The following is a 21493-nucleotide window of genomic DNA, read 5'->3' as shown; positions in this document are numbered from 1 at the left end:
CTGGTAGTTGGTAAACGCATTAAGGCCGGGGAAAACTTTCGTCGGGGAAAAATATTCGTCACATGCTGGTAGTTGGTAAACGCATTAAGGCCGGGGAAAATTTTCGTCGGGGAAATATATTCGTCACTTGCTCGTAATTGGTAAACGCATTAAGGCCGGGGAAAACTTTCGTCGGGGAAAAATATTCGTCACATGCTGGTAGTTGGTAAACGCATTAAGGCCGGGGAAAATTTTCGTCGGGGAAAAATATTCGTCACTTGGCCAAAATTTTGTCACTTTTCCCCGACGAAATTTTCCCCGATCAGGTATAAATTAATAATTTCGGACAGGGCTTGAAGTCAATTCCCTAAAAGGGCTGCTATTTCGTTTTCTTATCGCTTAAAATGTGCTCAAACTTCCACTGTTTACAAAACATAACAACAACATTACAAGTTTAAATTGCTTGTCAAAACTGTATTGTCGATGAAATTAGTATGGCGATTATTTCCTACGTAAAGAGAAGAAGGGCGGAAGGGCAGTAGTCTTAGCCATCTATTCGGGTCATAAAGTTTTCGGGATGTCTGAATTGAAACCACTCTTTTCATTCTTACCTAGCGTCAAGAGCGGCTTGGTTGGATTTGGCTGCACCCAAAACTAATGCAGCCGCGTCAAACTTTTCTTCGGCTTGGGCTTTTCGTGCTTCACGACGCAAACGTGCCAGTTCCAATTGTCGTTTACGTTCATTATTCATGCGTGTATCTGCGTTGCTTAACATTCCCATAAGCGCTTCTTTTTCCGCGTCAAAATTTTTCTATAAGGGAAAATATAAAGGAATAAAATGAAAATAGTTTGAACTACCTAAATCAAGGGGAAGGGGTCTTACATTTCATGTACTCGGGAAATACGAATAATAATCAACATGTAAATTGTTACTACAGTTGACGCTCTCTGATTCGATGTTCTACTATTCGATGTGCTCCATTATTCGATAATATTTGAAAGTCACTGTTAACAAGAAACTCTCATAAACAACGCTCTACTATTCGATACGCTTCCTTATTCGATGAAAATCCAATTCCCCTTGAAAATTGAATTAAAGAGCGCCGGCTGTAATTATTTACATTTCTTAGGCGAGACCAATTTGATTTAGTTTTTTTACGGCCCCGAACGACCCTGATATTTCAAAAATCGAAATGTAAATAAAATTGATTTTGGTAGTACATATTAGTTTCATTGCTTCATAGACTGCCAAATTTTCAAAATTTTGGTAGTTTTTCCAAGGTTTTGAGAAATCTATGTTCAATTTTTCAATATATCCATGAATTCAACCTATTTTATGAAAAGGCCTAAAACTGCCGTAATAAAAGATACGTGAAAATGATGCATGTCATCGAAAATATCTGAGACGCTGGGTCAAGTCTTGCGAAGAAGCAAACGGGAAAGGAAAAGGTGAGATGTTATGAGGGAAATAAAGAAGAAGGGAGAGGTGTTTTCTGCGTCAAAACTTTTTAAAACCGATGATTTTTACTTGAAAACTATTTTTAGCAACAGTATTAAGTTGAACTTATACTTATATTCTAGAAAAAAAGTATTTAAGCAAATAATTTCCGCCAAGTGAATTTAATCAGAGTCCTTTATTAGATCCATCTGCCGAAAAACGTCCAGCCAACGTTCACGTAGTAATGTTATTAGGATGATTTGACACTTTGTCCAGTGCGGGATGGAAACTCCCTCTTAAAAAAAGGTGAACTTAATAAAAACTTATTCCTAATCTGGAGCTGTAAAAAGCAATTGATTGTTACAATAAGTTTGAATGTTAAAAGGCGGTTCACCTACGCGTTTCATGAAAGTAAACTTTCTAATTTTTTGCAATAACATTTTCACAGGTTTTAATTTTACCTAAATTTACTTTGTTTCTTGTTCTGCTTTTCTCTATTCTTTTTTACTGATAAACGTTTTAATTTATTTAACTGTAAAACAAACATATAAAAGCAAGCGTATAAAGTAGGTAGAGCATTCGGCCGCGGGTTCAATCCCTAGCCGGGTCATAACAAAGACTTCAAAATGGTATTTAATGCCTCTCTGCTTTGGCTCAACAATTATCGAGTTTATGTATTTGCATTTTGGAGGACGGTTAAGTGACTGAAGCGATTTGGAATAACTCGCAGTTCTGACCCGCAAAATCAAGGACGGTAAAAGTCGTCCTCAGCTGGTCAGGATCTAGTCAAATTAGAAACTTACCGTCTTCGTCGCAACATAGTCATTATAAAAAACCCCGATCTTGCAATGTATTGTTTTAGCTTTTTGTTTCGATTTGCATACTTTTTGATCACGTTACCAAAATTTCCTCTTGGGATTGGTCTATTTTCTAATCACATGATCAAAAAGTTTGCAAAATAAATCGATTTTGGTACGTAAGCTCCATCTTTTAACAATAAAATCAAACAAAAGCCTTCCAGACCAGTGTTTTTATAATGACTATGGTCGCAAAAACACACATACATAAACTCAGCAATTAATTAAGAGAAGGATCAAGTAGACTAAATTGGAATAGTTTTTTATATTTGATACATAGTGAGTTTAAAAGTATATTCTAAGTTTGTTTTTTTTTATGAAAAAAAGAATGAGAAAAGAAAAAAATAATTCTGTTTTAGCGAATTCCAATAGGAACAAGTCCACAAAAATTGATATTATATTGATTTTATTCCACCTAAAGTTTTGTATTTGAATTTTTTTTGTTTGTTTGGGTTGGGCTGAATTAAAAAAATTGGTTTGCCGTCATCCGACTGACCTTACCTCGAAACCTGCCAAACTAAAGAAATTTATTGCAATTTTTAAGAAGAAATTCTCTTCTTAACCTTTCTTAACCTCTACGTGTCTGTTTCGTTCTAACTTAAGGGAAATATTTTTTGCGGGAACAAATTTTTGCAGTTCGCAGTTCAAGATTTAATACTTTAATATTTGCAGGAACTTAATTTTGCAGATCTCTAACTTGACAGAAAATAAGAGCCGTACTGTGAATTATTCGACCTTTGTTTTTCGCATTTGAAAAATTTTGCGGGAACTTAATTTTACGGTTTGGGTCTAAATCCGCAAAAACCGCAAAATTTAGTTCCCGCAAAAATTAGTTCCCTTAAGGTAACTTAACTTAAACTTGGGAATCGTGAATTCCCTTCTTCTAGCTCTTCCGATTTTATTTCAAAATGACGTATCGAGGATACCATTTTGAAAAAGTTTTGCTTCTTCTGTTACTCACAGGTAATCAATACACGCATTTTTTAATAAGAATAGTGTACTTTGAATGAGGGTATTCTTAAGAAATTGCCAAAATTGAGGGTGAACTATTCTAAACGTATTCTTACTTTTTTAGACTTGACTTTTTTACAAACATGAGAAATGATCAATTTGAGAGTTTTGGACTTTTGAGTGAACATTTGGGTTAAAATTACATTTCTTCCTTAAGATTTAATTTATCTCTAGCAAAGAAAGCAATTTTTCCTGTTAACCAAATACAAAATGACTGTATTCTTATCAAATTCTGTGAAATTCACCCTATAGGGTATTCTTAGGGTATTCTTACGATTTAGTCGATTTTCACCCTGATTTTTTTATAGAAAATATTCTTATTAAAAAAAGCGTGTAGTCCAGTAACTCTCGGAAGGGAACTTCATACACGATATCCAATATCAATTCTAGGGATGCGCGCAGCATCAAAAATCATGGATAACCTCACATCAGTAGACGTCAACGATACCAGCCATTTTATCTTACAAGAAAAAACACCGTATTTAATGCTTTATATTGCGTTTGAGATCATTTCATTAGCATTGCACGGCCTTCTACAATTCATCATCCTCAAACTTCGTTTAAATGAAAATCAATATCATTTGATTCGAATATTATCGATTATCGATTCGTCAACCGTCATTTTTGGTATAATCGTAACACTTGATTTGGATAACAACAGATATTACATTATCATTATAATACTCGTAATATATTACATATACTGTATCGCTAGCCGTAACCATTTTAATAGTCGTTGACCGTTGGCTGGCCGTAAAATTTGCATTACATTATAACGTCTTGGTTACGAAAAGTAAGTTCAATGTTGGAATCACAATTTTTGCGTTTGTAACTATAACCATACTGAGCTGTTTGTTTTTCATAGACGGTAGTAATAGCGTAACCATGCGTAACAGATGGTATACCAACAATAGGGCGTTATCTTATTTAGTCGCCCTCCGGGTATTGGCTTGTATCATTATCCTAACTTTAGGGAGATTAACTATTAAAATGCGTAATGAAAGTGAAGCTAATCTGCCGAGGGTAGGAAATCTCCACGGTACCGAAGCCGAGAGATTGGATATTGTTGTTAAGCTTACTAGAAGTATCAAAGATGTGCTCAAATTGAATATATGGACGTGTGTATTCCTTATACCCGTAACCGTCTCAACCTTCATTCTTTCTCTTGACTTTGAAAATCGGGACATACTTTTTAGATTAAATTTTTTGGCTACATTGATCTATTTCATTTCGAATCCTATTGTATATTTGACTTGTTTCACGAAAGTTCGACAATATTGGTGTCGTAGAAGGGTGGTGCATCATCCAGAAGAGAATGGGCAAGAGAAAAGACACAACAGAGACACAACGAACTTCTAATCAATTTGAATTTTTTAATAAATTGGTGAATAGACGTTTTCGTGAATTACGTTACGAACATCACTTGCCTCGTTTTGAAATTATTGCCATGGTGATTAACTCCAAACGGATTTTATTAAAACTACTTCCTATTCAAAAAAATCATTAAATGTCTCAAGAGACAAAATCACCATGGTAATTGTTTGAATACGAGGCAAGTGATGTTCATGACGTAACGTAATTCATGAAACTTAAAGTGTTGAAAATAAATATACCGTTTCTTAATCTTTATATAACAAGCTCTACTCAAGTATTGAGCACTCTTAATTGTGCAGAGAAACACAACGAACATACTTCTCGAGATAAATCATACATCGCGGGCCTCGTTTCAAATGAAAAAATTACTTCAAACGACATTTACAACATGTAACATGTTTTCCCCAAAAGACCTTTTTCTATTTCGATACAAAAGCACAAACGCTTGCAAAAATTATGTGTCTGACGACGTTGAAGTATCGTAGCAACAAGTCTTTTGAGAACGAGGTTGGCAATTATTTTATACATTTCGAGAAGAGTATACCAACATGAGAAAATCTTTACAACAATTGTCGAGGGTATTAATTTTTCTGGAGTATTGAACTTTTACGAGGCTTTCCCCTACGGGAATTGCAAATTATTTCAAATTCTAAAAAGATTTGTATAGTAATAGATCGAATTAGCTAGAGCTCACTGTAAAACGGTTTAAAATTTGACCAAAAAAATAGTTAAACAAGTGTTGTAACTATCTTTCGTGGAAAGTCTAAAAATTAGACAATTTTCACGTTTTTACGAAATTTCTTTTTCCAAGGTACCAAGAACGGAAGTCCCAGTAAAGAATATCAACTGGATGGTGTTGCAGCTAAACTCTTCGAATTCGAACGTTTGCTTCCATAATGGCGGAAATTACGTTACTTAACAAAACATGAGAAACTTCAACAGACGGAAAAGTTGCAACACTAAGTTAAGTAAAGCAGACCTGTAAATCTTGTAATGCATTTCCTGTCGATTTTTTCGCCACTTCTTCTTCAAATTCTGTTTCCTCTTTCTGTTCCAGTTCCGTTATCTCTTCCTCGGACATTCCAGCATCTTTCCGCTGTTTCCGTTTTTCCAGCCTCTCTTTCAAACGCTTTTCTTGCTCCTCTTTAGAAGCACCAAGTAATGATTGAACATTGGCATCATTTTTCAAGAGATTTCCCATGAGACGTGAAGCTTCGTCTATTTTTCCTATAAAGAAGAAAAAAGATATGTTGAAAAAATTTCTAAAGAACGACAAATTTCATATCTCGCCGCCCACAACCCCGACCAAAAGTGACTGTACCACTGTATCACGGGAATTAACTGCATGTGGTTTAAAATAACGGCAAGTTACGCATGCGTATAAGTCTCTATTTGGGTGAGCTGGAAGCATTAAGTACATGAACTAACTCTTAGCCCGATTTAGAAATATAGTTTTCCATAATCTTCCTGATCCATATAGGAAATTTGAAGAAAATAACATTTAAGGCAAGTATTTGTAAACCCATGTGACCTTTAGTTTTTGACCGATCTCTTCAACCAATAAAATTGCGCTGAACCATGCAATTTTCGAGAACCTGTATTCTGATTGATCTTTTTACAGAGTTCAGTTTTTAAAGCAGGATAAATTAAAATCAAAAACTTTCTCAGAGAGAAAACTCATCATTTCTCGCGAGAAAATCCAAGAAAATAAGATAACATAAAGACCTTCTTGTTGGAGTTTTTTCTGTTGAAGTTTCAATTTCAATAATTCACGCTGGCGTTCTCTTTCGTTCATTTCCGCCCATTTCGAAGCGCCCATTTGTTTCTCGAGGGCGTCCAATATCAATTTATCCTTCAACACATCATATTTTGATTCTAATGCCTCTACCAGTGTGTCTTTATCTGCCTGCTTGATAGCTTCAGGGGCGGCCAAAAGTTGGATAAGATTTTTGAAACATTTTGTTTGGCAAATTTTAATTTCTCCTTGTTGTTCTTCTTTGATTTGTGCTTCGTTCTGTTGTTCAAAAGAAGAAAAGATAAATATCTCTTAACCACCAGCAGTACGGACCACCAATGGGCTTTCCCAGAAAAAAATTTTACTACCACTGAGGACATTGATTTTTCGAAGCATCGAACCCCCTGGATATCCTACTTTATTAGTAAAGATATGAATGATGAATATCCACTCTTAAAAATATGCTCAACTCCATGGATATCCTCTCTTATAAAGATGCTTCACCCTGGATATCGTAATTTTTACTTGAAAAGAAACTTTACCCCCTGGATATCCGCTTCCTTGTAGATATTTACAGCTGTTTTGAAGTTTTTACAAGATACTCACATAATTGGTTATTCAAAACAATAGAGATGACGCGTTCTTTAGAAAAATATAATAAAAGTTTTCGTTTGAATAGTTAACGACCAATCCAATGACAAAAATTCTTGTAAATGTTCAAATTGACCCGATATTTAACCCTCTGGATATCCGATATCCTCAACAGGGGGGGGGGGCACGGACTATTTCTGGAAAAGCCCAATCACTACCAGAATTCACTTGCAAAACAGACATAAAATCCATCCGCCTTAATAAGTGTGCATTATTGTTTTGTCACCATGTGGAAACTACGTTATCGTAATCACTTAAAGACAGCACAAATCACTTTCCTTTGAAAGTGATTTGTGCGATAGTACTTTAAGTCTGATTTGTAAGTACAATTGACGCTCTCTAATTCGATGCTCTACTATTCGAAAGGCTCCCTTTTTTGATGAAAATCCTATTCCCCTTGAAGATCAAATTAGAGAACGTCAACTGTACTTGAGGGATTCTGAAAGTGACTGTTAGTCAATAGAACGCTTTACTCCTGATTGGAAGCTTATGTATATGGATTTGAGTCTTAATTACTTAACCAACACAACGAGGTTATTTCTCACACTATAGGAGCTTCCTCTATCTTTGAGAATGAATTGGGACTCTCAAATAAAACTGTCAAAGAGCTGTGCAGAACTCTGTAATTGAAAATCTGAAAGCGGGACTACCCGAACACTCGCAGATTCGTCAGGATTCTTGTTCTGTGTTTCAAGACATGGGTCGCATAAAATTATATGAGCGCCAACGACCTCGGCTCATTTGTGTCTGTCTCACGAATGGAATCCCTATAGTTCAAGTACACTGCACGTACAGTCCATACAGCCTTCTCAGAGAATTTTCACTTTTTATTTTATTTTTTTATTTTGAGTGTGAACTAACGCTTGAAAGAAGAGTATTTCTATCTTAAACGTACCATGTCAAGACTTTTCTGTAACAATTGTTCACTTTCTTTATCTTGAATCAACTGTAAATCTGCCATTATGGTTACCAAGACCTGGTCATCTGAGCATCTCTCGTTTTTATTTTGGGAAGTGAGAGCATGGTGTCTGTTACAATGCTTCAGCGATACCATTTCCTTGATGATTTCTTCGTACTTTTCTATGAAAAACAGGAAAATCATTAAAAATAAATACATTCCAGTTAGCATAACTTGAGCTTTAGAAAACACGTTTTTTATAAGAACAAACTATATAAGAACATAAGGCTTCGATGGCCAAAATATTAAGAACAAAATAAGAACATTTTAAGGCTTTGTTGGCTCTAAAATACCCGGTTCCTAAGAAAAATGGCCAAAAATTCTCACAAAATGATGAAAAAAAGAACATGTTAAGAAGGACTAGAAATATGGTTCCAGTCCTTAGAGAATATAAAGTTTTTTGTCTCTCTTAACTCTCTTAACTCTAAACTACTTTAACGTTCGAGTAATAGTTAGCTCATAGGTTTGACTGTCTAATGAAAAATTTAGCCAGAAAATTTAGCGGGGATGGCAAAAATAGCACAAATTTTTGCAGTGAGGATTTACTTATCTGGTCATTTTCCGTGAAGACAAATATTAGAGTAGAATTTTCCACTGGAGACGATATTTTTGACAATTTTTCAAGTGGGAAGGGTTCCCAGTGGGTCTGTGAGAAGGGGTGTCTTTGAAACATCAATGTCACCCCCTTGGAAAAACTATATGAATTGGAGGACTAGAAATTCAAATAAGATGTTTAACGCTATACGCAAAAATAGTTTCAGGGTACATCATTATTTTATCAAAAAAAGTTCCAAGTGTAAATAAGAGACAAACCTTCGTTTTCGGCTTCCGTTGAAAGAGAATTAAGTTGTGATTGACGCTGTTCGAGAGACATGACGTCATATTCCTCCAATAGTTGGGCATCTTTCGACCCATAAAGTTCTACCAGCATCTGATGAAATATGAGAAAAATACATACATTTTACAATCAAAATCCTCCTAATTTTTTACTCTCTAAAGTTAGACCATTCAAACCATGTTCAGACGTTCCGAAACGGTTCCAAACCAAATGTGGACGTCAAAATTCGAAACATCAAAAAAGAAGACGTTAAAAAGCAAAACAGATCGAAACGGTTTCGTTTTCCACTATTTTCATCGGAACGAAACTGCTCCGTTTTCTTGCTCCGAAACGTTCCGAAACCAATACGAGCACACTCGATCCGTAACGAAAATGATACCGGAGCGAAACGGAACAGTAACGTGTGAGCATGCTAAGGTAAGAAAACTCGAGTTCTTTTTTGAGGAATTCTACATTCTCATATTTTCATACATATTTTTTGTGGACTCAAAAGCAGCAAAAAAAATAGGACCACCAAGTATCTTAGCAACTAAGATAACAGAACCTTATTTCATGAATTAGAGTGGTCATGAGTTATGAATCATTCCAACTTTCCCCTGTAATGTTTTAGGTCTCATTGTACGTTAAAGGTTTTATTTTAATCTAAGTGTTCCCGTTTCATATCAGACACACATTTCAGACCAAGACAGGTGTATACCTATTGTTACATTATGCTGATATAAGGAAAAAATGTTTTTCTTTTCCTCTTTTTAACCAATCTTGCTCCACATTGGTGTCAATCCAATGTGAAAAAGCTTGTGCTGATTAATATTGATGAGTAAGCAATCGATATCACTCTTACTTAACCCTATTCAACCTAGGCTTTTAGGGGTGGTTCAAACCTAGGGGGGGGGGCTTTTCCTGTACCACCCCTTAACATTTGATCAAGTGGGTCTTTTTGGATGAAATTTGGCACATAAGATCCTTGTAAGGTAACTTTTGACAAAAATTTTTTTTGATGACGCCACTCATCATGCCCAAAGTAAGCAAAAACCGAAAATTTCCATTGTTCTTATAAATAGCTATTGTATTCTAACAAAGGCTTTAGAAAAAAGTTGTCTGAGTTTAAAAGGCTTATTTTATCCTAAATATTCAATAAAGTACGGTTTAAACGATATATTTGACATAAAAAATAAATTTGTATTGGAAAATTTTTATGACACCCCACTGTCAGAAATGACATCATGCTCAAGGTGTGAAAATTTTTAGGTGTCAATTTTTTTGAAGCTAAATAAAAGTTAGGAATTTACAGAAGATTTCATGGCAAAAGCTCTATTATTTCAGGAGCTACTACCGATAATTTGACCTCCGAACAGAAACACTCCCCCCCCTAGGCCGAATAGGGTTAAAAACAAAACCTGTGAACGCAAATGATAATGTAACAGGCTAGTACAAATACGAAATGTGATTGGCTAAATGTTTTCCATTTTTCGTTCGGGTTTGTGATTAGGGTCAAATTAACCCTTACCAATTTATTTAGTAACGTAGAGTTCTTATAAAAAGCGTGTAATAGAAAATAATCAGTTGACACAGAAACTGGGTATTTCCCAGTGTCACTTTCAGAGTATACCACAAGTGACACAGAAGCGCTTTTAGTTAGTTATCACCAAGATGTTACTCGACGCGTTTAACAATCTCTCGCGAGTTACGAAAGTTTTTAGAAATATTTTTAGACGGGTTGATACATAACCCCACCCATAGAGACTGTTCATCTAACGTTTCCAGATCATCTAAAAAGAACGACAAATAACTATTAAAAAGCGACAAAAAGAACGACAAATTTTTAAAGAACGACAAATTTCATATTTCGCCGTCCACAACCCCGACCGAAAGTGACTGTTCCACCCCTAGAGATTCATTCCTCTTTGATTGTCACGGGAATTAACTACATGTGGTTGAAAAGAACGGCAAATTACGCATGCGTATTAGTCTCTATTTGGGTGAGCTGGAAACATTACATGAACTAACTCCATAAGATGAATAATGAATTTAATGTTTAGTTCATAAAGCCTCCCTGGGGGCGTCACTCAAGTAAAATGGGTACGAGGTCAAAAGTATCTAACGAAGTTAATGTATATAAAAAATTACTTTTCTAATGTATAGAATTTCTAAACAACATGCTCGTAGGACGCTAATTACAAATGATATTTGATTGCTTGAAAAAGCGGTATATCCCGTATCCCACCTCGAGAAGACCGTGTAACTAATGTATTAGTAAAGACCCCTGGATATCCACTCGTAAAAAATAGTGTACTTTGGATGAGGGTCAAGTATTCTTAAGAAATTGCAAAAATTGAGAGTGAAATATTCTTAACGTATTCTTACTTTTTTAGACTTGACTTTTTTTACAAACATGAGAAATTTGAGAGTTTTGGACTTTAAAGTGAACATTTGGGTTGAAATTACATTTCTTCCTAAAGTTTTTTCTGTTGACCAAATACAAAATGACTGTATTCTTATCAAATTCTGTGAAATTCACCCTAGAGGGTATTCTTACGATTTGGCCAATTTTCACCCTGATATTCTTAGAGAAGATATCCTTATAAAAAAGCGTGTATCTAGACACTGGGTATTTTTTGGTTGACGCTGTGAAACCTTACCACAAGTAATAAATAAGCGCTATGATGGTATAACATGGACGATTTAATTTAAGATACTGTGATGACATCTTTAAACGATTTTGAATGGATATGGTTCTATCCGTTAGGGAAGTTTGTATTTTTGAACGGGCTTGTAACCCCATTAAGCAAATTTAAATGTCGTTAAGTTTAAATCAGCCATTCCATATAGTAATAAGAAAAACGCGACAAGTTTTATTTTTATTTTCAGCAAAAGCTTTTAAATATCGCTGTTTGTCACTAAGTGAATACCTTCAAGAAGGCATATACTAAAAGACGGATCGACGGATCAACGGATCGACGGATTACTAAAACACGGATCGTCCTCGTGTGAAGGAATTCCTCGTCAGGAGGTTTCGTTTAGAAAAAAATTCAAAATTCTAACAACCTTTAGATAAGCTAAACTTTTTTTGACAAATTTGATCAGTTTTAAAATCCATAGATAAACCTTTTTGGTTCAGATGTGCCAAATTTTTAGTCTTGTGGTTTCAAAAGAAGCAGAAAATTACCTATTCTTAACCCATAAAGATTTAGGAATGACTACCTACAGAAACAATCTATTTTGCATGATCAATACACGTTTTTTTTTATAAGAACAAACTATATAAGAACATAAGGCTTCGAGGCCCAAAAATTTAAGAACATTCTAAGAACATTCTAAGGCTTTGGAAACTTAAAAACATGCATTTTCTTAAGAAATTACATCAAAATGCTCAAAAATTGCTGAAAATAAGAACATTTTAAGGCTTCAAATCCAAAAAACTAAGAACATCCGAAGGCTTCGAAAATTTTTGACGTTCTTATAAAAAAAAAACGTGTATGTAGTAAACGAGAGGGAGCTACAAGTTTGGTATTTCTCACTGTGTAATTACACTGAACGAATACACGTTTTTTTTATAAGAATACATTATGGGAATATTTATGATGAAATTGGGCAAAAGATTATGAATATGGTAAGAGTACCACCATCATGGAATTTGGCAACTAAAACTAAGAATGCCATTTTTAGAGCATTCTACCATTAAATTGCCAATTGTTCCACAGCGCAATGTTAAAAGGTCCCATAAAAATGTCATTTTTGCTTGAAGTATGTACTACATGCTAGATTTTGCCTGGTTGTGGATCCACATAATAATATTTTAGGATGATTTTATCAAAAAATTAAGAACATTAACGATGAATTGAAAAAACACCGTTCTTATAAAAAAAGCGTGTGAGGCATCGCGATAGATGGTTATATGTGCTCAATGTGGATTGGAACTTATCCTTTTCGGTAGCTTGTATTTTTGGACAGGTTGTTATGATCCAAATGACTAATAATTAAGGAATATTTCCCTGTTTTTATCAGCCATAATTGGGGCATCAAATTGTAAAAATATGGCCCAGGAGTTCTATCAGAACAAGACATAATTCTGGATATGTCAAACCCTTACACATAGAGCCAATAATTCATGTGAAGCATTCAGTTGTTGCTAAGGGTTAACAGGCAGAAACAATGATAAAACGTTTTAATCACTGATTATGCCACGTTGAGCATTGAGTCGAGAGCAAAATTTCACGTCTTTGTTTGTCTTTGCATAAAGCTTTTGCATCGGAAATAAGATCTTAGTCTTAAATAAATTACCCGATCACTTGGTATTTTCGAGGTTATATATAAGTACAATCATGGTCGTAATATTTGAGAAAAAAGGGAAATTCCCACGAAATCTTATACATAGCCAGAAACGATTTGGAAGCGCTCTAAGTTTGGTTGGAAGGGTAGAGTTTCAACTCTGAAACGCTATGTATAAGTTCAAAAAATGGTCCAATAAGGCTCAGAGTAAAGCCTAAAAGTCAATAAACCAAATTGAAATATTCGATAACATTTAACAGATAGCCCAAAAGTGACTTTCCTGCCCGAACTTCAAATTTGGGGAAACGAGGAAATAACCAAAATTCTCAATATATTTCGACGCAGATTGTAATAAATAAATACAGTGATTTTTTTGAAAGTGACTCTTAGATAAATGCATCGTCCAAAATAACTTTACTCTACTGTTGAGTAATAAAATGTTGGTAATTTTTAAAAAATCGGCCAAAGACGTCGCCTCGAATTTTTAGTGTTTTTTTGAGATGACAAAATCTATTTTTTTAGAGGAAATTTTCTTTCCCTACCCGAGTTCTGTTCACCCGTAAATAGTTGTCTTTTCATAAATATGTTCAAATTCTGACCGTAGTGTACTGAAGTTCCTCCAGATACACCTTTATAGCACCCACCTAACGCCCTTCTAACGCCCTAGAGCACCTTCCACACTCCACTGAAAGATTGAATTAGAGTAAGACTTAGGTTCGAAAAAGTCTGTTCACAATCTTAATACATAAAATTAGGACTATTGGAATCAAGTCAGAATACGGATAAGCCGAGTGCTCTAAGAGGGGGGGGGAAGTGCCTACTTTGCAACATTAAAAAGAACGACAAATTTTACAATCCACAGCCCCGACCGTGACTGTACCAACCCTATGTATTCATTCCTCTTTGTGTTATGCGTATAATAACGACTAACAGTTTATAAATACGCATGCGTTTTAACTTTGTTTTGAAAATGAAACAATAGATGCAAAGTAGACACTTTCCCCATGTGCTAAGGGAAAATGTGAACTGGAGTCGTTCATAATCCGTGCAATACAGTAATATGGGTGTTATATGATAATATGATGATTATCACGGAATAATATCAATTTGCATACTACAACTTGTACCTTTAATTTTTGCTATCCGAATTAGTTGTCTAGCGTGCTAGACTATGAAAAAAGAATGCAAAAGCAAGTAAGTACCGAAACTATTGTCTCAATCTCAAACAACAAAAATTTATAAAGAACAGTTCAAGCTTACGTTTTGTTCAAGTTCGTGTCGTTTTTCTAACATCTTGACGAGATTTTCCAAACCACCTTCTTCAATGACAACGTCATTTTCTTCGTCTTTAGCCTTCGTGACTGAATTCTTCTTGTTTCTCAGACGCTCTAAACGTTCACGGGCTAACTGCTCTTGGCGAGATCGATCATTCTTTAGCCTGCGAACAGCGAAAAGATTTTATTGAGCAATACTGTATATCTATACTAATGACCGGTTAGTAAGGGCTGTACTGAGAAATATTGGCGAAGGTCAAGTAACGACCGAGCCATAGACTTATAAAGCCCGAAGGGCTAGATGGAGTGCTTTAAGCTCTTCCAAGCAAAAAAAAGTGAATATCGCAAAAAATATTGCTGCTATTGTTTTCGAAAACCCGCAAAGCTTCTGATTGGTCAAGCGCTGAAATTCTATTGTAATGTCACGTGACTCGGCACACTTTTCAGCAAAAGCACGCCATCTAGCCCTTCGGGTTTTATAAAATCTATGGACCGAGCTTGCGAGAACGCCATGAAAAGGGTCCTAGAAATTGTTCTTAAATTGAATGGTTGATTACTAAACTCTCTAAAATGAACCTACCTCTCTTTGGCGGCGTTCTGGTTCCTCTCGGCCAAACCAAAAACGAGAGCGGCGGCACCGAATTTTTCTTCTTGCTGCGCTCGTCTCTGTTCTCGTTTGAGACGAAGAAGTTCGGCTTGCCGATCTTTCTCGTTCATATATCGTTTGTCGGAGCCTTGCAAACGAGACAGTAATTCGTCTTTTTCACTGTCGTATCTAGAGGCGAGAAACCAAAAGCATTGTGACGAAAACATAACCCATTGTGGATCTTGAGATGGTCGAAAACATAACCTTGATCAAATACCATTATCCAGTTGAAACTAGACAAACTCTCAGACACAATTGATCTTTAACAACTAACCTTTTCTGAAGATCTTCTAATAATTTCTTAGGATCAACAGCAGCCTCTTGATCACCATCTAGCGCGTCTTCGCTCTCAGGAAGCTCTTCCATTGCAAGGTCATCAACTGGCTCACCACGTGCGATTTTCTCTTTTCGGTCCCGTAATCGTTGCTCTAATAACTCTTGATACCTAGAAAGGCAGAAAAATATTCCAGGCTCAAATAAATGAGATAAATGTGATATTGGCAACAACTAAGCTTAATTCTATTTAAATATCTTGCACTTGTATGTATTTTATCTTGTTGAAAGATGCTTCTAAAAAACAATGGAAAATATTATGAACAACAAGTGATACTTTTATGGACCTACCTGGTTATGCATTTAACACATATAATTGATATCTATCAGTCAAGAATAGAGACAAATTTATTTTCCGATACTCGGAGTTTCAGGCAGTGTTTAGAAACCAAAATTTCATGCTCTTGAAATATTCTTTCATATTCAAGACTTCGTGAGCAAAAAAAACATATCTAATCAAAAAATTCAGTAATTTTAAGAACATTGATGTATGCTTATTAATAGTGACTCTTATAGATAAAGATGCGTTTTTTGAGCTGAAAAATTCTTTTTTACAAAAATCTGCTTGAGCCATCTTTTACCTACTTTCAAGCAAAAAGTCAGAAAAAAACAATGATCCAATATTTCACAAAGTCCAAAAAACCCGTTTTTTAGCCGTTTTTTGGCCCAAATTTGACCCCAAATTTTTTTTTTCAAAAATCGGGCTCCGTCACATTCGAGGGTTTATAGTTATGCATCTTTGTGCAAAAAAATCATAAAGAATGAAAGAGCCAATCTCGAGAAAAGCTAATACCTAAGTAATTGATAATGTGCTTATAAAAAAATATCGAATTTGGCCAGTTTTTCTATAAAAACACGCCAAGCAACCAAAATTTCATGTCTAAACACACCTATTCTTTAAAAATAAGCCCTCGTGAGCAAAAAAACATCGATCTCATAAAGAAATTGAATAATTTGACTAAGAACATTGATGTATGCTTATTAATAGTGATTCTTATAGATAAATATGCGTTTTTTGAGCCAACAAAATTTTTTTGCAAAAATCTGCTTGAGCCATCTTTTACCTATGATTGTACCCTACTTTCATGCAAAAAATCAGAAAAAATTAATGATCCAATTTTTCACAAAGTCCAAAAAAACCGTTTTTTGGCCCAAATTTGCCTATAACTTTTTTTTCCGAAAATCGGGCTCTTTCACATTCGAGGGTTTATAGTTATGCATCTTTGTGCAAAAAATCAGAAAAAACTAATGAGCCAATATCGAGAAAAGCTAGTAACTAACGAACGGACGAACATACATGGGTTAATTTGTAGGACCTCCACCGGGGTAGGTCCAAAAAAGTATGAATCTCTATCTCTATTAGCGAGCACCTCACTAAAAACCGGGATTTTTCATCTCGTTTCTTAGTGAGTTCCACTTTGACGATTTTCGAAAAATAGAAGCCTTTCATGTGTTTTGACGCAAATTCGATTATTTTGCTACTGCAAGAGCTTCGAAAATTTAAAGTGACGTCAACAAATCGAATGTTTAGAGCCCGAAAACCCGGGCTCAAAACATTCGAAAAAGTCGCAAAGTGGAATAGACGTTAATTGCGTAAAAAAACGCGGGTGACGTCTAGTATAGGCTATATCTCTATCTAACATAAGCATAAAACATTACTCGCCGCAGGTGGACACACATTTTGAACAGAAAACCCTAAATATCCATCCTAAAGATAGTATGTTAAGTAACGTCAAACCATCTCATTTCACAGTGCCAGTAAGCATGTATTAAATTGAAATTAACACGCAACAAATTTAAACACGAATTTTTTCCTTTTTCAAGGACACCGCAGTTAGTTTTAATTAAATGAGTTTTGGATCAGGTTGACATTACAGGTCTCATGGGCGCCAAGCGTATCAGCGAGAGTGACTGATACGCTTGGCGCCCAAAGGTAAATTTACTGACCGAAAGTAAACCCCGTCCACTTCTCCTCCCAGTTTCACTGATACGCTTAGCGCCCATGGGCCCTATAATGTCAGCCTGGTCCGGAGTTTTAACTAAAACGAAGTTTTTTAGTTCGTGTTAATTACATGTCTACTCATTTTCGTGTAATGAAGTATGCTTACTTTTTGCGATTTTCGCCCATCAAATTGTTCAGACTAGCTTCTGTTTTGAATCCGTCACCAAGTAGTTTAGCAGCCTCGTCAAATTTTCCTTCTCTCAATAATCTCTTTTGTTCTAAACGTTTTTTCATGATCAAACGTTGTCGTTCTTGTTCGTTCAGTAGCGCCCAGTCTGCTTTACCTGAAAATAATTTTTAGAATAGTTTGAAACAATGACATAGGAGCCCAAAGGGCTAGAAGGAAATCTCCTAGGTAGGATTTGTAGTCATTAAATCCTACCTAAGATGTGCGACCTTGAGCGGCCCGCGTGGTTTTCATACAAATTCCAGTTAGAAGTAACATTTTCCGCATTGATTCCGTAAATTTGTGCAGATTCTCCAAGTTTTGCTGCTGACCTTTTAAAGACATCATTTTTAAGTCTCTTTTTACACTTTGCTGAGACCAATATCCGTCAGAAACGGAAGATCTTTTAACACTGGGACATAGCACTGAGCTTAATACGGACCGTTTCGGGTAGTTTCTCAATCCCGGCCTACCAAAGTCTTTAATCGATTTTTTTGAGGTGGTATTCTAATGGGAGCACTGCTGAATAGCAATGTATATGCATCGACAACGCTAGATCTACTTTTCCTTGAATAATCATGATTATGTAGCAACGTTCGATATTTTTAATTCATTTTTACTGCGATGTCTTTTTTACAGGTGTCACTAAAACTCCGATAAAAGATGGCTGATATAGCTTAGTCCAAGGTTTATAAATTCATTGGAGCATACCCATTTGTTTCTCCATAGCTTCTAATAACAATTTATCCAACAGCGTGTTATACTTTTGATCCAACGCTTTCACTATTTCCCCGTCAGCTGTTTCACTGTCCGCCCTGAACGCCAGGGTGGCTACATTTTCTGAACGCCCACATTTCTGTTCGTCGATTTGTTTTTGACGTAATGTGGAAAGCTCTTCGACATTCTATAAAAAAGGGGAAAGGACAAATTTGCTCGCAAAAAAAAACGTTTCTACTTACAAATTTAAATTTGAATTAGTTATCTGATAATAGGAATACCTTCAACCTAAAGTCAGCATTAATAATCATTAAAACTCTTCAAAAGAGCCTCGTATGACTATGTGCAACGGTGGCCATAATCAGATGGTTGGCGATTTTAGGCCTATAGAAACCTTCTGTGGGTCTAAATGAACTCTCCAAATATTTTTGCTTAACTTAGTCAAAAGAATTTAATGAAGAATAATAAAAAAAACTCTAAATATGAGTTCTTCGTTTAAGAGTTCTTATATTGAAATTCTATTGTAACGTTAATAACTTGAATTGGGAAAATACTTTGACAAAAAGAAGTTTAGCTGACAACCATGATTGGAATCTGCAGGTCAAATATCTCAAACCATTAAGTATTGTAAAATATTGTTTCTCACTTCCATCGTTAAACGTACCAGAGGCCTAGTCTTAGATATAGTCGAGATATTGATATAGGCATTTCTTTTAATAAGGAAAGCAAGATTCAGAGAATCAAACAAGTCATACCATCGCTTGCAGGGATTCCAATACTCCCTTAGTCTCTTCATCTTGCAACTGTTGTAAGTCTGCTGTCATGGAAATGATGACGTCATCAGGTGTGACGTCACTTTCATTTCCTGCTTTCTCCCTCTTCAACTTTTCAACACAGCTGACGTATTTGACGGCCAACGCCATTTCGAGGATTGGAATATGTTCTTCTTGCTCGCCTGAGGAAAATAGTAAGGAGTCTCTTTAACTCAAAATTTCCTTAACTCGAACAAATTTGTGTTACCCGTGTGTATTTTAGTTATGGAGACTCAACTGCAATAACTTATGTTTTTAGACAGAAAAGTAATATCGAATTTCGATTTTCGTACTGGTTCCAAGGGAAGCAGGCGTACGCAATCGTAGATTTCAAGCCGTCCTCTACAAATTTGAAGGTTTACTTCCATGATGGCAGAAGTCACCTAAGTTATGTAGCTTTGATAAACATCAAAAACTTCTATTCAAATCCAACCGAAGGTTCGATCTGACGAAAAAGTTAAATTGATCTACGCCCAATTTTTTTCGTGGTTCTTTCTTGTGACATAAATTCAGAATGGTTGAGGCAATGGCTTACCTTTGATTGTCAAATCCAATTGTTCTCGTTTGGCGCGCAGAGTAGCCAACCGTTTGTTCCGATCATCCATTGACATTTCACGGGCTTCTTGTCTGAAATCTTCCGAATCTCCTTCTTGTAGAAGATCCAGTAATAAATTTCTTTCTTTTGAATGCTTGCGTTCGAGTTCTTTTAATACGCTATCTTGCCAGCCTGTTATATCATCTGTTGTATTTAAAAAAGTAGTAAAGAGTAGTTTTAGTAAAAACACTTAACTTGGCCCTGGAATCTGGAATCGAGAGAGTGTATTACCCATTGAACAACCTTAATTGGTGCTGGCTTTTCCATGGTGCACTAGTCGTAATATGATTATGTAACATGGATGAAATAATCGCCCTATAACTGCAAGGATCATAAATATTCTTTGATAGGGTATCCCGACGTATTACAATAGATGCAATTCACTTTTCCTCAAAAGGCAACGAAATGATTAGTTTTAAATTTACAATTATTGTGATCAATCAAGTTTTTATTTTTTTTTGCCATCGGTCGTCGAATCAGATATCACATAGACTTCTAGGAATTAGGTAAAACAAACCGAATCAAACTTACCAGAATCTGGTTGGATAGGATCCACTTCGTCTTCGTCTTTACTTGATTTCTTTCGATTTCTTCGCGCGGCCAATCGTTCGCGCGCTAACTGTTCTTGTCGTTCTCGGTCGCTCTTTAATCTGACCACAAAAACAAAATAATAGGATTCGAAAAAATCATCAAATGCAATTAGAAATGTAAGGAGAAATGTAAGATACAATCGCTGAGCGGTTGAATCGTCAGTGTCAAAAGTCAGGGACTTCCATGTTCAATCCCCCGCTCGTTTAGTCCGTGATTAGCCAAGATGGCTGACCGTAGACTGAAAGTCTGAAAGTCATTGCAACAGAGTTACATATAAGACTCTAATGATAATTACATGTTTGTGAAAAGTCTAGTCATTGAAACTACGGTCATAGTCATACTATTTGAGAAAAAAAGGAAATTCCCAACGAGATTTTGAAACCACAAACGATTTGTCAGCACTCAAAATCAGGTTGAAAGGGTAGAGTTTTAATTCTGAGTTTTAACGCTGGGCATAAGACTTAGGAGCTTAGGATCTGAGGATCTAAAAGTTCAAAAACGATCCAAGAAGGCTGAGAATATAGACTAATTGAAATATTCCCTAAATGAAATATTCGATTAAATTAGCAGATACCTAAAATCGACTATCTCGCCCGAACTTTAAATTTTGAAAAATGTTGAAATAACCAGCATTGTCAATAAATTTTAACACGGATTGCAATTGTATTTTCTTTACATCTCAGAAATTGAGAACTCTTAAGATCTTCATTTCCATTTTTAAAAAAGTGTTAAAATTTCATGTATGAATCTGAAGAATCCGAACCTAAGGAAAGTTTTAAGCTCTAAGAAAAAGTGAAGGAAAATATAATCTAAGATCATGTTCAGACGTTCCGGTTTCGTATCGTTCGGAAACAAAATGAAGCCATTCTATTGGTTACATTCAAGTTTTACGTCACTTCTAGCCAATAGAATGGGATCATTTCGTTTCGGAGCGAAACGGAACATCACGTGCGAACATGGACTAAGATGACATTTTTAAATACCTATCTTCCAGAGCAGCCTTATTTCTTTCCGCTAAACCTAACACCAGTGCAGCTCCATCAAAGTTTGATTCGCGTTCAGCTTTTCGTGCTTCCATACGTAAGCGAGCTAACTCTGCTTGTCTTTCACGCTCTCTTGCTTGACGATCTTGCTCTTCCTGTGATAAAAAAGTTTTACATTTCAAACTGGTGAACTTGGGCACTAAAGTAAAATAAAGTCACAAATTTTATGCTTAAAACAGCAAAATTTTGTATTAACGCCTCTGC

At 35.6% G+C, this 21493-nt stretch overlaps 1 protein-coding gene across 1 annotated transcript in view; it reads right to left on the bottom strand.

Moving 5' to 3' along the window:
• The window catches only part of LOC136799782 (trichohyalin-like), a 63401-nt gene that overhangs the window by 28064 nt on the left and 13844 nt on the right, over window positions 1–21493 (bottom strand). The window contains exons 12-25 of the mRNA XM_067056493.1: window positions 21230–21384; window positions 20187–20305; window positions 19596–19799; window positions 19004–19203; window positions 18243–18435; window positions 17472–17649; window positions 15305–15475; window positions 14965–15159; window positions 14371–14548; window positions 8817–8934; window positions 7941–8125; window positions 6385–6673; window positions 5639–5886; window positions 591–790 (exon numbers count right to left, since the gene is read on the bottom strand). Coding sequence (XP_066912594.1) covers window positions 591–790; window positions 5639–5886; window positions 6385–6673; window positions 7941–8125; window positions 8817–8934; window positions 14371–14548; window positions 14965–15159; window positions 15305–15475; window positions 17472–17649; window positions 18243–18435; window positions 19004–19203; window positions 19596–19799; window positions 20187–20305; window positions 21230–21384 — 2633 coding nt within the window. The remainder of the gene's footprint in view (window positions 1–590; window positions 791–5638; window positions 5887–6384; window positions 6674–7940; window positions 8126–8816; window positions 8935–14370; window positions 14549–14964; window positions 15160–15304; window positions 15476–17471; window positions 17650–18242; window positions 18436–19003; window positions 19204–19595; window positions 19800–20186; window positions 20306–21229; window positions 21385–21493) is intronic.

Source organism: Clytia hemisphaerica, unplaced genomic scaffold, assembly GCF_902728285.1.
Source record: "Clytia hemisphaerica strain Z4C2 unplaced genomic scaffold, Clytia hemisphaerica genome assembly, whole genome shotgun sequence".
In the NCBI taxonomy this organism is placed as follows: Eukaryota; Metazoa; Cnidaria; class Hydrozoa; order Leptothecata; family Clytiidae; genus Clytia; species Clytia hemisphaerica.
This window is presented reverse-complemented; position numbering and strand designations above follow the sequence as displayed.